The following is a 13,922-nucleotide window of genomic DNA, read 5'->3' as shown; positions in this document are numbered from 1 at the left end:
TCTCCACCTGCCTTCCTCTCTTGTGGCTGTGGTTCTAGAGCTGTGCTAGAGACAATTTAAATGTAAATTAACTTTAGTAAATTAAAACGAAAAACCCAGTTCCTCCCTCATGTGCTGGGCACATTTCAGGTGCTGAGTAGCCGTCTGCAGCCGGCGGCCGCTGGGCTGAGATGGGGCGCCTCTCCATCCCAGGGGGGCTGCACGGTGGCTGCATCACTTTGCAGGCCAGCACGCTGCACATTTGTGGGAGGAGTTGGTTGATTTATACTCTGCGCGGTGGCAGTGCTTTACTGACAGATAGATGTCTGGGGCTGGATGAGAAGGGGCCAGACGTGTGCCCAGGGTCACGCTGCCAGGTACCGAGGGGTTGACAGATGGTCTGCGTTGGGAAAGGCTGTCGGAGCGAGTCTGGGGACTCAACGGCACCTTCCGCACCTGCTGATGGGAGGCAGGATGCTGTCTGATGAACGGTGGGGGGCACAGCGGCCCTCGACCTGGGGGCTTACCGCCAGGTGACTCTGGACAAGTCACGTCTCTCTGCTTGAATCTGTTTCCTCCTCTGTGGAGTGGGAGTGAAGTGCTTCCTAGGTTTGTCATGAGAATCGTAGTAGGTAAAGGACATGGAAGGAAGACCGTTGGATACTTAGCACCGTGCGAGGCACCGCATGAGCTTGTGCTCACGGCAGTCTATACACTCATGGTAATAATAATGGCATCTCTTATTCTCGTTGGTGTCACTTCTTCTCTCCCTGATGTGTGCTGCCTTTTTCCTCTTTTAAGTATTTCTCTCCTTTCTCTGCGCTATTTCTGTTCTCCTGTATTCATTTCTCTTCTCTTTCTTCTGACTGAAGGGCCCGGGGTAACCCTGTTAGTGATACTGAAGGATACAGCATTCCCTGTCCCCTCACTGCTGTGCTTCAGCGAAGAACGGGGAATAACTGATAGCACGTGAAACCCGGCTCTGACGGGTACTTCCAAGGAGGCTGGTGTGTGTGAGCGGAGGGGCAGTGTGCAAGTAGGTGGCCGGTGCAGGTGGGGTCCACGAGCTCTCCCTCTTGGCCTCTCCCCGTAACTGGTCAGCAGACCATCCTGCGTGCCGTGCCGTGGCTGCAGAGTCCGCTGACTGGGTCGCTTTACTTCCGTAGCAACAAAGGAGAGAGCGGGAGGCCAGGAGGCAGCAGGAGCGCGAGCAGCGGAGGCGGGAACAGGAGGAGAAGAGGCGGCTGGAGGAGCTGGAGAGACGGCGGCAGGAGGAAGAGGAGCGCAGGCGGGCGGAGGAGGACAAGAGGAGAGTCGACAGGGAGCAGGTGGGTCCGCAGGGGGCGCTCCAGCCGGGACCGCGGGGACTGGCACCGTGCGGAGCTGGGGGAGCCGGGGCAAAAAGCATGCACGCGTGTGCACACGTGTTCAGGACTTTAGTCTGAAAATGCAGAAGCACGGTTGGAAGCATATTCACTTCAACAAACTGAATCTCTTGTCTTTACCGACAGATACAGAAATCGGTACACTTTAGAAAGCTCTTGAAACCAGCAGGGTGGTCTCCACTAGTATGAGGCCTGAAAGATTTCCGAATGTGTCTAATGAAATTTAAAACCAGTTGTAAGACACTTCCTACGAGAAGTGTTGGAAGTGTCCAGCGACTAACCGAATATTTTAAGATATATTCGCATATAATTCAGTACGTACATACGTGACGTTAGAACAGCTGATAACATTAGCCCAAAGCGATCAGATTTTAGCGATATTTGCAGCATGTTATTAACATCACATAAAGTTGCCTTTAGGAGTCTGATTCCTGAACCACCTGTGCAAGCAGAAATTGTGCTTTTTGTTGTCTGCGTTGTCCGCGTGAATCCCATCATAGCCTCTCTGCCCGTCATGTCTTTGAATTGATCACTCTTTGTTATGAGCTTTGAAGAAGGAAAAAATATATGAAGGGGGACCAATTTAAATGATAGCTGAAGTTCATACTTAATGCTTGTAAACAGTGGTATTAGCTTCCAGATTTGATCATCCAGCTGCTCTCCTTTGCCTTGGGTTTTCCCAGTGTTGGGTCTACATACTATTTTTCTGTTGAAATTTAAGTGATTCCCTCAATCTCTTACTTTACTGACGTTGTTGGCCTGTTAACTGTGGTGCGTTGAGTTTAGTTTTCATGTTCTGATTTATACTTGGGGACTACAAAGAGGAGAAAACATAAACTTGAACAGTTAAGTCACGGAGGGATAATTCTCTGACCTTGATTGGGAGAAGAGGGTGTGAATGTAATCCTAACCTTCAGTGTTCTAATGGAGTCATTGGCTTTTGTGTATAGCAAGTATTCTTCACCTCTTCTTCTATAAAAATAGCATCAAAAGTCAGTTTTATTCCAAAATACTCCCGTGTCAGCCGTGCTGTAGGAACCTGTCGTTTCTGCATGAATGTGCATGTTTGTGGACACGTGTCATTGTCTGGTTGTTCCTGTGATGTGAAGGCAGAAAACCAGGGATGTAGTGACCTGAGCTCGCAGCTGTGGTTCAGCTCTGTCTGGCTCGGGAAGAGGGGAGCTGGGAGTCGGAGTCCTCTCAGTCGTCGGGGTTGGGGCGGGGCTTCCAGGCCTGGGACTGGAGCCTGGGTTGGAACTAGGGGGCCTTTGCCAGCGGCCCTGTGGATACACTTTACCCCAGATTGGCGTTTTTGGGCTAAATTTGCTTTGTAAGAAAAAAAGTTCCTGAGGAAATCTGTCATGATTTCTGCCCAGCATTCTCTCCGCCAGGACGAGTGGTTGACTAAAACTCCTGTTCGGCCCAGATGTAGGACTGCTTTTATCTTAAGGTGTGCGCCTCAGTCGGCAGTAGACACTGTAAATAAATAATCTGAATTTCAAAATAAAATTTCTCCTCCCAGACCCCTCAATCTGCTCCTCTTCCAGAGTAGTGAGCTTCTCCCTTGTTGACAAAGAAGGAGATAGATGTCTTTTATTTGTGAAATGTTCCTACTTTTCGAAGTGATTTCACGCCTATTTCATACTTGAGCCCCCCCCCCCCCCCCCCAAATCCTGAGAGCTGGGAGAGAATATTCTCGATACGGGCTTGCTAGAGACTAATCTGCTGTCGTAGATCAAGGTCTCCAGCCCATCAGATATGCATGCTCCTTCAAGGCTGGGTTTTTCCTCTTTATGTAACGTCCTTTGGATGTGTTTTTGTTGTTACAGAGCTTTATCGTTCTCTTCCCGTTGAAAACATGTCACCTCATGCCTGTCTCCCCTTTCTCTCTCTCTCTGTCTCTCCCTCTCTCGCTCCCTTTATCTCTCTCATAGACTCTCTCTCTCTCTCTCTCTCTCTCACACACACACACACACACACACACACACACACACACACACCCCCCCCATCGCTGAGTGCATGTCATCATTTATTAGACTCTTTAGATCTTAGAGACTAATTCGAAGTTCTTGGGGAAATCCTCGGCAGTAGGCTTGTCTGAGCCGTTGATCGCTCAGTGGATTACCCCAGATGATTGGGCGGATGGTTCTGGGCGCCCCAGCAGGTGGTTCTGGTGCTTTCCTTGGGGCTCCGTTGATTGCCGGCTGATTTCTGTGTGACAGGAGTATATCAGGCGGCAGCTGGAAGAGGAGCAGCGGCACCTGGAACTCCTTCAGCAGCAGCTGCTCCAGGAGCAGGCCATGCTACTGGTAACGCCCCGCGCTGGCCCCGTCCCGTAGCTAGGGCTCCCCGCGCTGGGCAGGGCCGGGCCCACGTAGGGGCGGCTTCTGGTTACCTCTTTATTTCCCGTTGCTGAGTTAACTGTTCTCGTTTGGTAGATAGTCGAGGTTTTGCACAGCACCTGGCATTCGGTGAACAGGCTAGAATGCCAAGAGCTGGCGGTTCAAGGCGCGTGCCGTAGGACCCGTACCTAGAGTACTCCAAGTGTCCTTTGAAACCGCCGAGACCAGCGTTTCCTTGGGTTCTCTCTTACTCTGTCCAGTGACAGTATGCTTAGCGACAAGCTGTCAGGTTTTCCCACAGGTAACCTGCCATTTCACAGCCCGGCCGTTGTGCTCTGTCACCAAACAAGCGTCGGTGAACGCCGGGCTGGGGAGAAGTGAGCCGGGGTGAGGCGGGTGCCGGGCCCCGGACTGAGTGTCCCTCTCCCCCCAAGGAGTGCCGCTGGCGGGAGCTGGAGGAGCAGCGGCAGACGGAGCGGCTCCAGAGGCAGCTGCAGCAGGAGCAAGCCTATCTCCTGTCTCTGCAGCATGAGCCCCGGAGGCCGCCCCCGCCGCCGGACAGGAGCAAGGCCGGCCTGCACGGCGCCGAGCCCAAGGCCCAGCACGAGCCCGCCGACCGGGCCCGCGAGGTACGGCCCCCGCCGTTCCGGGCGCGCTCCCAGGGCACAGGGCGGGGCCTCTTCTCTGCTTAGTGTCTGTCTAGAGGGGAGCGGAGCGCCTCAGAGCTTTGCAGATCTCGGGGGACCTGGACGCTGACCAAGAGACGGAAAGAGAGGAGGCTGTGTGGCAGCATTTTTCTTTGTGCTGTAAATGATGGGCAGGGTGGCCTGTCGTCTGTTTTTCCAAAACAGCCGCGAGGATGGAGCCTGCCTGGGCCCGATTCGCTGGCTTTTCGGTGATCAGGGTTTGCTACTGAACTGGGGCGTCTGGGCTCCCAGAGCTTCCCAGGGAGGATGCGATGAAGCAGGACCGCTCCTCGGACCCTGGCAGGGTGGGCCGGGCGGGCTGCAGAGTGCGGGATGCTGGCCCGGGCGGGGGCGTCCTCCTGCCATGCCGGCCCTCACACGGCACATTCTAGGAGCAAGTGTCCTGCTTGTTCTGCAGTGCCTTTATTTTTCGTGGAATGAAACGTGTGTTAGATTCCTGGTGACGTTCTTTTAATCCGTGGGTGTAGTTGGTTGCTACAGATTAATTCTTTTCCTAGTGTATCTTCACATGCAATCCTAGACTTCTTGACGGGGGAGATTTTAAAGGCTGCCTCTCTAAATTTCTGTCTTCGTGAATATTCCGTATTCTGCATCAGATCCTAGTCTAGTGTTATATGCCTCCTCTCTTTTCTTGTAGTTGAGGAAAACAGAAGACTTCTTTTTAGACTCCTTCCACTTTCAGGCTTTCTTCGGTATCTCTGCTTTTTTCTACTAACCCTGAGTTATGTCTTCTAATTCTCTGATGCAGGTGGAAGATAGATTTAGGAAAACTAACCACAGCTCCCCTGAAGCCCAGTCTAAGCAGACAGGCAGAGTATTGGAGCCACCAGTGCCTTCCAGATCAGAATCTTTTTCCAATGGCAACTCCGAGTCTGTGCACCCTGCCCTGCAGAGACCAGCCGAGCCACAGGTAGAACGGCCAGTTGGCTGTGGGTCAAGGAGACGCACACAGAGGCTCACTGAGCCACCAGCCTGCTTGAACCGCTCAGTTTGGTTTGTTACCACATTTAGAGAGAGAGGAGTTTAGCAGAGGGAGTTTAGCCTCAGTTGATAGGGAAAAACAGGAATTTCTTTTTAAAGATTGAGGTTATACTTATTAAGAATATCTGGATTCGGTGATTTCTTCTTTCTGTCTGACTTTTTGCCTTCCCTGACTCAGATGTTCGTAAACAAGTGCCTCCTTACTCAAATACAGAGACTTTTCAGTTTAGTTTTTAGAAAGTTAGTGTCGTAAGTACACAGAGGGAGACTTTTTCTTAACCTGGGGTCCTTGGCTCCCAGCCAGTTCTACGAGTGGGCGGCCCTGAAATTCCACGTAAAATTTTTTTGATTTGTCCAAATGTACATATATTTTTGGGAAGAGGGCCTTTTATCAGATTCTCAAAAGGTTCAACATCCAAAAAGGGTTACGGCCCGGTGGGTTGGGTGTGGGTTTTCCTGAAGTAGGTCAGGATAGAGGCCACTGGGTTGGCCTCAGCATTCGGCCTCGCCCAGGTCGGGGACCTCCGTGCTGTCTGGCGGAGAAAGCAGACAGCAGAGATGACGCATGTCGGAGATCCCAGAGATCCTTAAGACGCTGGTTCCCACTCTTGCTGAAAATCATTGACTTTCAGGCATTTTGCTCCCTGCAGCCGTGTCATCCGGAGTACTGGGCACAAGTCCTTGAGCCCGAGTTTACCTGTCACTGATGTTTGCATGTGTTGGGGGACGGTAGTGGTAGCGGTGGTGTTCACACAAACCCGGATGAGGACTTGAATGCACTTTACAATAAAGATCCTTGGTATGGAGCAGTTTTACAGTAAAAAGGAGACCCAGGATTAAGCTCAGCAGGGGGGCGGGCGTTGGGAGGTTGGTGTTTACGTGAGACCAGCAGCGTCTTGATTCACAGAAGAGCTGACGCACAAGCCACTGGGCAACTCCAGAGAGTGAGGAATGGAAAGAAGAAGGATGCAGAAGAAAGCAGGACAGGATGAAGGGGGAAAGGGAGGGGAATGGGGACAAGGAAAATAGGTTTGATGAACGTTATACTTACCGTAAATAGAAAATCTTTATGTGGCCACTAACAGTTTAGAAAATAGGAGTTCATGAATTGTGTAGACTGCTTTTTATACTGCTGACTAATTAACGTAGGGCCAGGAAAAAGAGTCCGTTTTCTATCTAAAGTTGCTTTTGGCCAAAAGCTGTACTTACGAAAACATTCTTTCGGAACCAATTCTGGATCTTAACGCTTGGCAAGGTTGAGCCAATCCTGATTTGGTATTTCCTGTTTTTATTAAATGTGATGATGTAATAGATATATAGCTAGAATTATGTAAATTTCCACATTGAACAGTTATTTTAAAACAAAAAGTATAATTTCAAGAAAATGCAGATTGTTTCAGAGATTGCTTTTCCAACTTGGAAGTGACCAGATGAACTCAGTTGCCAAGGACCTGTCTTATTTCTTCAGTTGTCAAGTAGAAGGAATACCCCCCTCAGCAGTCCTTTTAGGGAATCCTAGCACTGAATAGGATACAAAGAAATCAAAGTTCTTTTTTTTTCTAACTAATACAAAGATATGTGGAGTTCTGTGGGGTTGGAGTGTTTTAAGACTTGGGACAAGAAAGAAGGAAAATCGGTGGTGTATTTGGAAAGCTGGCTGTTTTTAAGTTACACTCTTACAATCTGTCCAAACATGTGGGGTTGGTCTTTGCACAGTAAACATGTGGCTCTGTTGTTACTTGGTCAGACGTCTTGCCCTGCCAGGTAACGGGAGGGTGGGTAGAGAGGTTTGCACGTGTGGCGATGTCCGTCCTGCGGTCTCCTCCCTCTCCGCCTGTCCACGCTGCTTTGACGCAGAAATGCATGCTGCACATTGCCCCTCCGACAGGAGCGCTGTGAGGCTTTTTTTTTTTTTTTAATCTTCACGTTTACTGCTCTCTAACATTTGTCTGGATATTAAGAGTTTTCCTTATAAATGTACATTTGTTCTTTTCTACATATTGTGCTCCCCAGACCACCTCTCCACTTAGAGCATAACTGTCGTACTGCTTGGCTGACCTAGTCCTGACTGCCTCCTGTGCGTTGCCCCGGCTCCCGCTTTGGATTTGGTATTGACCAGAAAAGCGTTTTCTGCAGAACGCATTGAATGTTTTGTGTTTTGTTTTCTTGTAAGGTACAGTGGTCCCACCTGGCATCTCTCAAGAACAGTGTTTCCCCTGTCTCGCGATCCCATTCCTTCAGTGACCCTTCTCCTCCCAAATTTGCACACCACCATCTTCGCTCTCAGGACCCATGTCCACCTTCCCGCAGTGAGGTGCTAAGTCAGAGTTCTGACTCTAAGTCGGAGGTACCTGACCCCGCCCAAAAGGCTTGGTCTAGATCAGACAGTGACGAGGTCCCTCCAAGGGTAAGGAGCAGGAAGACAGACGTGCGCTTCTTTTTCCTTTTCGTTATTTTTAAAACATTATTTATTTCAATTAAGGGTGTGGTGACGTCACCAGAATTAAGGGGCAATGGCAGAGGAACTTTTGACGGTGGGGAGAAAATTCCATAGTGAGGCAGTTAGGTTCGGCCATCGGCCAGTTACCTTTTCATTGCTGTCGCTGACTCTGTACTTAAGCACAAGGGACCCAAATAACTTAAGAGTACATCTATAAAGGGTATGCTTCTAGAACAGACCGAATCCAAATTTGTTTTAGCAGCTGTTGTGTTAAGTGCATACAAAAGCTGTCAATTACTTTGCACCATTAATTAGTATCAAAATTTTCAGAAAAGGTATTATAAGGGAAAAAATTAACATAAATGTTCCAAAAAATGATTTTTTTTTAATTGAGGGATTTTTGTTTTTGTTTGGGTGTTTTTTTTAATTCCATGTTTTTAAAATTTTTGGTTTGGTAATTACTTAACGCTGAAATTAAACAAAAAGACACATTTTATTTTTCCTCCACTTGGAATTTGCTTCCTCTGAGTATTTTCTTGCTTCCTACATTCTTCGTTTCTCGCTGATCCATTTGTAGGCCATTGTTTGGTTTCTTTGAGCTTGTTTTCCTGATTCTCACATTATCTCAGTAAGATGCTTTGTACGTGCCCTGCCACCAAGCTTCAGTGCCAACATCATTTAAATGTGGTTAGGAGCATAGAAAGGTTGTCCCAGTGCCTTCGACGGCTTGGACTACTCTTCTGTTGTATCACTGGAGGGCGGAGAAGGATCAGGGGTTGGGGGTAGGTCGGTGATAGCAAGGCTAAGGTAACTAGGACTGCCTTAGAGACATGTGTGGTAGGGAGTAGTCTTTTCTTCTCCTCCTCATGTTTTCAGTAATTTAATTGCTGTATTTTGTACCCAAAGGTTCCTGTGAGAACGACGTCCCGGTCCCCCGTCCTGTCCCGTCGGGATTCCCCACTGCAGGGCAGTGGGCAGCAAAACAGCCAAGCAGGTCAGAGAAACTCCACCAGGTAAGAGAAGAGCGAAGCTTAGGGGCAGATCTACTACACAGTGTCCTGCAGTCTTCTACCGTCTGCTTGCATAAAAATGCTCATAAACGTGGACGTTCTGGGGCAAAGAGGTGATCCGTGTGTAAAGAAAATGCCGTGAAGTCCATTCATGTGAATGACATCAAATTGATCTGCGGTGAAAAGAGAGATTAAATCCGACTGTGTATTGCAGCAGTTTTAAGGTGAAAACTGCCTGTCTCAGTGAGAGTAACAGGAAGGAACAGCAGGGAAGGGGGGATTCTAAGGGAATTGTAACCCTAGAGGGCTTGCTATCCAAAGGATGTCTGGGGGCTCTGGGAGTGTACGGAAATCGCACACAGGCTACGGAAGAAAGGGAGTGGTTGACTCGGAGTTGGCAAGAAACTCGTGAATTAACCACAAAGTAGTTTTCAGGTTCTGGAGCCGTTCTGTTTTATATGGGAGCTGTTAGCCACATGAGGCTACTTAAATTTGAATTGAAGTTAATTAAAATTACATAAAATTAAAACTTAATTTCCTTAGCTGAGCTAGCCACATTCCAGGGGCTCCTTACCTCACGTAGCCGGTGGCGACCGTATTCCCAGCGGTAGCAATATTGTCATCGCCTCCGTTCCGTCGACCAGCAAGCACCGTTTTAGAGGAAGGAAAGGTCGTCTGGAGTGTTTTGTACTCTGGTCATCGCTGAACCTCTGTACTTGGTGTCTCGCTATACAACGTGAGGGAGTGGAGTGGGTGACAGCCCAGAAGCTGCAGAGAGAGAGCTTTCTGGGCCTCCAGTGGTCAGGGTGGGCTGCGGGGTTCTCCTGTGCCCGAGTCCGTGTGTTAATTCTCACCTAGAAAACTCAGGCTGTGGTGTGTCGACGGCAGGGATACACCGTGGCCCATGTGGGGTCACATTTCCAGCCCAGAGCACGAAAGAACGAGCGTACTGCCTAAGTGTCAGTTCTTGAGAGCCGTGAGGGGTGGTGGTCGGTACTGGCACTTTGTGTGTAGTTTGATTTTGTGTGTAATTATGTAAGTGGAGTTTTTCATAGTAAGAAACTGAGTTTGTAGCTGAGACAGAACTAGTGACACTTCTAGACCAAACAGTAGCGTTTCCTCTCACACCCAGAGAAGATTTGTCTGCTAATGGTAGAATGTCTTTTAGCATTTTGGGTTTGTTAAGATATCTGAGATAAAACCAATGAATAATGCCACTGTAACTTTTGGTGAATTTCTCGTTAAATGCTGTTGGTAGGCTGATTTTCTCATTATCCCTGCGTTCGAATGACATGGTGCGCGTGTTTATAATTTGACCCTGCGTCTTGGGATAATGCATTAGCTGTTCTCGTCGTCTTCTCCAACAGCAGCATCGAGCCCAGGCTGCTATGGGAGAGAGTGGAGAAGCTGGTGCCCAGGCCTGGCAGTGGCAGCTCCTCGGGGTCCAGCAACTCAGGATCCCAGCCCGGCTCCCACCCTGGGTCTCAGAGCGGCTCCGGGGAGCGCTTCAGAGTGAGATGTAGGATGCCTTCCTTTCCTTTTCCCTGTGCCTGTTCACCGTATCGGGCTCCAATCAGTACAGTTGACCCTTGAACACCCAGGGGTTAGGGATACCCCCCACCAGTTGAAAATCCTCATCTGTGGTCGACCCTCTGTACCCCCGGTTCCTCTGCATCCGTGGTTACACGCCCGTGGATCCTGTAGTACGGAATTATTTACTGTTGAAAACAATCCACACGTGAGTGGACCTTCGAACTTCCAGCCCGTGTGTTCAAGGGTTGACTGTATTTGGAAATCCTTTTCAATCATGGGAAAGACCTGTGATTTTTCACAGCTGCATATTATGAATACAAAACAGTGTTTCAGTGTAGGTTTGCTGGTGACACTAATAATAGTCGTCATAATTTTAACAGTGAAGAGTGAGGTTTTGAGAGCTTACGCATGCTGAGTACTGTGCATGCATTGTCTCATTTAATCCTTCCAGTAACCCCAGGAGATGGGTATATATTGTCTCCATTTTACGGATTCAAGTAACTGCAGATTAGTGAGTTTACGTAACTCGTCCAAGGTGATTAGCGACATATCCAGGCTGAGATTTGAGCCCACTCTTCTGAGTCTAAACTCCATCGGTATTGTCATCAGTATTGGTTATCTTAACCTACTCATAAGAATAGATTAGTGGAAATTCCCTCTACTGTGTTATTGATGTAACATCACAAGGAGTTGTGAACACGTGTTACTGCAGTGTGACAGTTGAGGGTTCTCGGGAAGGAGTCACAAACCCCGGGGTTCAGACCAGCGCGTGGAGACCTTGCTGTGAGCAAGGCTAATGAGGGGAGAGGACGGGGGCCAGGGGGGCTGGGTGGCTTCGTGGCCCACACTCAGATGTTTACGTGACTCGGCCTTTCTTGTCTCTGAACTTCACAGCGTCATCCAAATCTGAGGGCTCGCCATCTCAGCGCCTTGAAAATGCAGCAAAAAAGCCTGAAGATAAGAAGGAAGTTTTTAGACCTCTCAAGCCCGCTGTAAGAATTGCACAAAATCCATTTTACTCATTTCAAACTCGAGTGGGATCTTTCTATTAAAGCCTTCTCCTTGCGCGGCCTGCAGGCCTCCCTGTGGGGTCTCGCAGGTTTGAGGGGTTATAAGGAAAGCTGTAAACCTTGGCCCACTTGTGCCGCTGCCCCTCCCCCCCCCCACACTTAGTCATTTAAAAAATACAAAAGAAAGAAAAGCCTTCTATCTCTGTGCTTGGCATCAACCTTTACATGCTCTTGATGAGTGGGCATCTAAAATACTGGCTTTTGGAAGGGATGTTTTTCCACCACCTTCTTAAACTCTCCCATGGTTTAAATGCTGCCCTTTGGTATGTGGGGCGGCGGCGTGGCTGTTCCTCTCCTCCTTAGTCCTCGACGCAGTAGCTGCCCGTCAGTGGGCGCGCTGGGGGTTTGAGCCTGCTGGGGTGGTTTTGTCTCCCGCTTGCATTGATTTCTGTGCCCCCCTCCCCCCTTCTTTCCTCCCTGCTTCCTGTGCTGTGGGTTCCTCCTCACCGATGTCTTCTCTGGCTCGATGGGACCCCGCTGACCGAAGGGCGAAGTGGTAAGCGCCGTCTGAACAGCTCAGCGTCGGGGCAGCATTCTAACCTTAGCCTGCATTTGACCTGCATGCCTCTTCCTTCCTCAGCTTGCTCTCTTCTAGAATTAGAAACCCTGAATGTTTGCTGCATGTTTTTTAACACCCCAAATTTGCTGCATGTGTTCATTCTTATTATTAAATACGGCCCTTTAAAGTCACTTGAACAAAAAGCCGCAGCTGTTCTCGGGAAGTCGCGAGCAGGACTCAAGGCCAGTCCTTGCTCGCTTGTCTCAGAGGCTCAGCCTCCAAGGAAAGAAGCATGTTCTTAACTGGTGAGAAGAAGCGACGCCAGAAGGAAAAGGAAGAGTGGCCACATAGCCTGCCTTCCAAAAACCACTACTTTTTAAGTGAAAATTTTAAGTGGAAAGATACGTACGTTGAACTTCTGTAGGAAAATGTAGAATAGAGATCATAGTCAAGCTCAGAAGTTATATTTGGATAGTCGATCGGGTCTCACAGTGTCTGCATGTCGAAGAGGAAAGGGAACTGAAGCCCTCGTGAACAGCAGCGCTGACCCTGGGCCGCTTCCCCCTCCAGCGTGCATGCTTGAGGCAGCGGCAGGGTAGCCTGCCCAGCTGCCTTCCCACGGCCAGACACACAGCAGCGCTTTCTCCCAGCACACGTCAGGAACTTTGTTCACGCACGTGGCAAGTTGTTGGCCCTCGGTTAAGCCAGATGTGAGCCGTACCCTGTGCTCACTTCACTCTCATTTTTTTGCGAGTTGGAAATTTTTAAAAATAAAAGTTGGAGTTAAAAACCTCACCAAATAAGTACTTGAAATCACCCCTGTTTAACTAAAATCTTGCTTTCTGCAAAATCTCCTCAAAAGAAGACTTTGTCACAGGGGCGGACGTCTTTATAACACACTACCAAGGTCTGTCTGCACACAGCTGTTGATCCAGAGTTTTATAGCCAGAGAAGAATGCTCTCGGCTCTTGTTTTTTTTTTTTTTTCGGCTCTTGTTTTTTTTACGGCTGTGAGGACTTTTTTTTTTTTTTTGCGGTACGCGGGCCTCTCACTGTTGTGGCCTCTTCCGTTGTGGAGCACAGGCTCCGGACGCGCGGGCTCAGCGGCCATGGCTCATGGGCCCAGCCGCTCCGCGGCACGTGGGATCTTCCCGGACCGGGGCACGAACCCGTGTCCCCTGCATCGGCAGGCGGACTCTCTACCACTGCGCCACCAGGGAAGCCCCACCACCTTGGACTTTTAAAAAAATCCTTTCTATCTTTTGTTTTATCTTTCTGACTTTTCTTGCTCTCGTCTTTTCTATCGAAAGCTTTGCGAGCTCCCCTCCATGATACCGATGAACAGCCTGCAAGGCAGTTTGGCAAAGTTGGCGCGGCCGTTTGATAGATAGTGAGAACGAAGCACTTGGCCCTGCGCTGTTTCCCCGTCGCTCTCCCGCCTGACCCTCTCTTCTGTCTCCTGCACTAGGACCTGACGGCCCTGGCCAGAGAGCTCCGAGCGGCGGAAGACGTGCGGCCGCCGCACAAGGTGACAGACTACTCGTCGTCCAGCGAGGAGTCCGGGACGACGGATGAGGAGGACGACGACGTGGAGCAGGAAGGCCCCGAGGAGCCCACCTCGGGGCCGGAGGACGCCCGAGCCGCGTCAGTCCCGCCCTGCTTCAGGGGGGATGCGTGTCCCCACCGGGCCTTCTGTCCACTTGGGACCAGTTGTTGAAAACCTGTCCTCTGATCCTGTGAACAGTTAACGTTTCCCCGTCGTGCAGTCAGCAGCAGACGGTCTTTCTGTTTTCCCCCTTCTCTTCGTTGGTGTGTGTGCATGTCAGGGCCTCTCCCAGTACTCCGTGTGTTTCATTTCTTCCTCTTAATTTGAGGCTGTGAAAAAAGGGAAACGGCAGTTCATTTCCCTAGAGGAAACTTTATGCCTGTAGCCCGATCTCATCTTAGGACTCCGAGAAGGTGGAAAATCTCAACGGT

General features: G+C 49.6%; 1 protein-coding gene across 50 annotated transcripts in view; it reads left to right on the top strand.

Annotated features, from left to right (window-relative positions):
* Positions 1-13,922, top strand: part of MAP4K4 (mitogen-activated protein kinase kinase kinase kinase 4) — a 174,303-nt gene that overhangs the window by 138,019 nt on the left and 22,362 nt on the right. For 4 of the 50 annotated variants that reach the window (XM_033401730.2, XM_033401738.2, XM_049696023.1 and 1 more), the window contains exons 13-21: positions 1,146-1,307; positions 3,587-3,673; positions 4,141-4,335; positions 5,162-5,323; positions 7,568-7,801; positions 8,741-8,847; positions 10,212-10,363; positions 11,272-11,369; positions 13,414-13,589. In XM_033401730.2, the coding sequence (XP_033257621.1) occupies positions 1,146-1,307; positions 3,587-3,673; positions 4,141-4,335; positions 5,162-5,323; positions 7,568-7,801; positions 8,741-8,847; positions 10,212-10,363; positions 11,272-11,369; positions 13,414-13,589 (1,373 nt within the window). The remainder of the gene's footprint in view (positions 1-1,145; positions 1,308-3,586; positions 3,674-4,140; positions 4,336-5,161; positions 5,324-7,567; positions 7,802-8,740; positions 8,848-10,211; positions 10,364-11,271; positions 11,370-13,413; positions 13,590-13,922) is intronic. The other 46 variants (XM_049696059.1, XM_049696032.1, XM_049696029.1 and 43 more) reach the window with 18 other exon arrangements.

This window comes from Orcinus orca, chromosome 13, assembly GCF_937001465.1.
Source record: "Orcinus orca chromosome 13, mOrcOrc1.1, whole genome shotgun sequence".
Classification (NCBI taxonomy): Eukaryota; Metazoa; Chordata; class Mammalia; order Artiodactyla; family Delphinidae; genus Orcinus; species Orcinus orca.
Note: the sequence above shows the minus strand (reverse complement) of the source record. Positions and strands in the feature narration are given on the sequence as shown.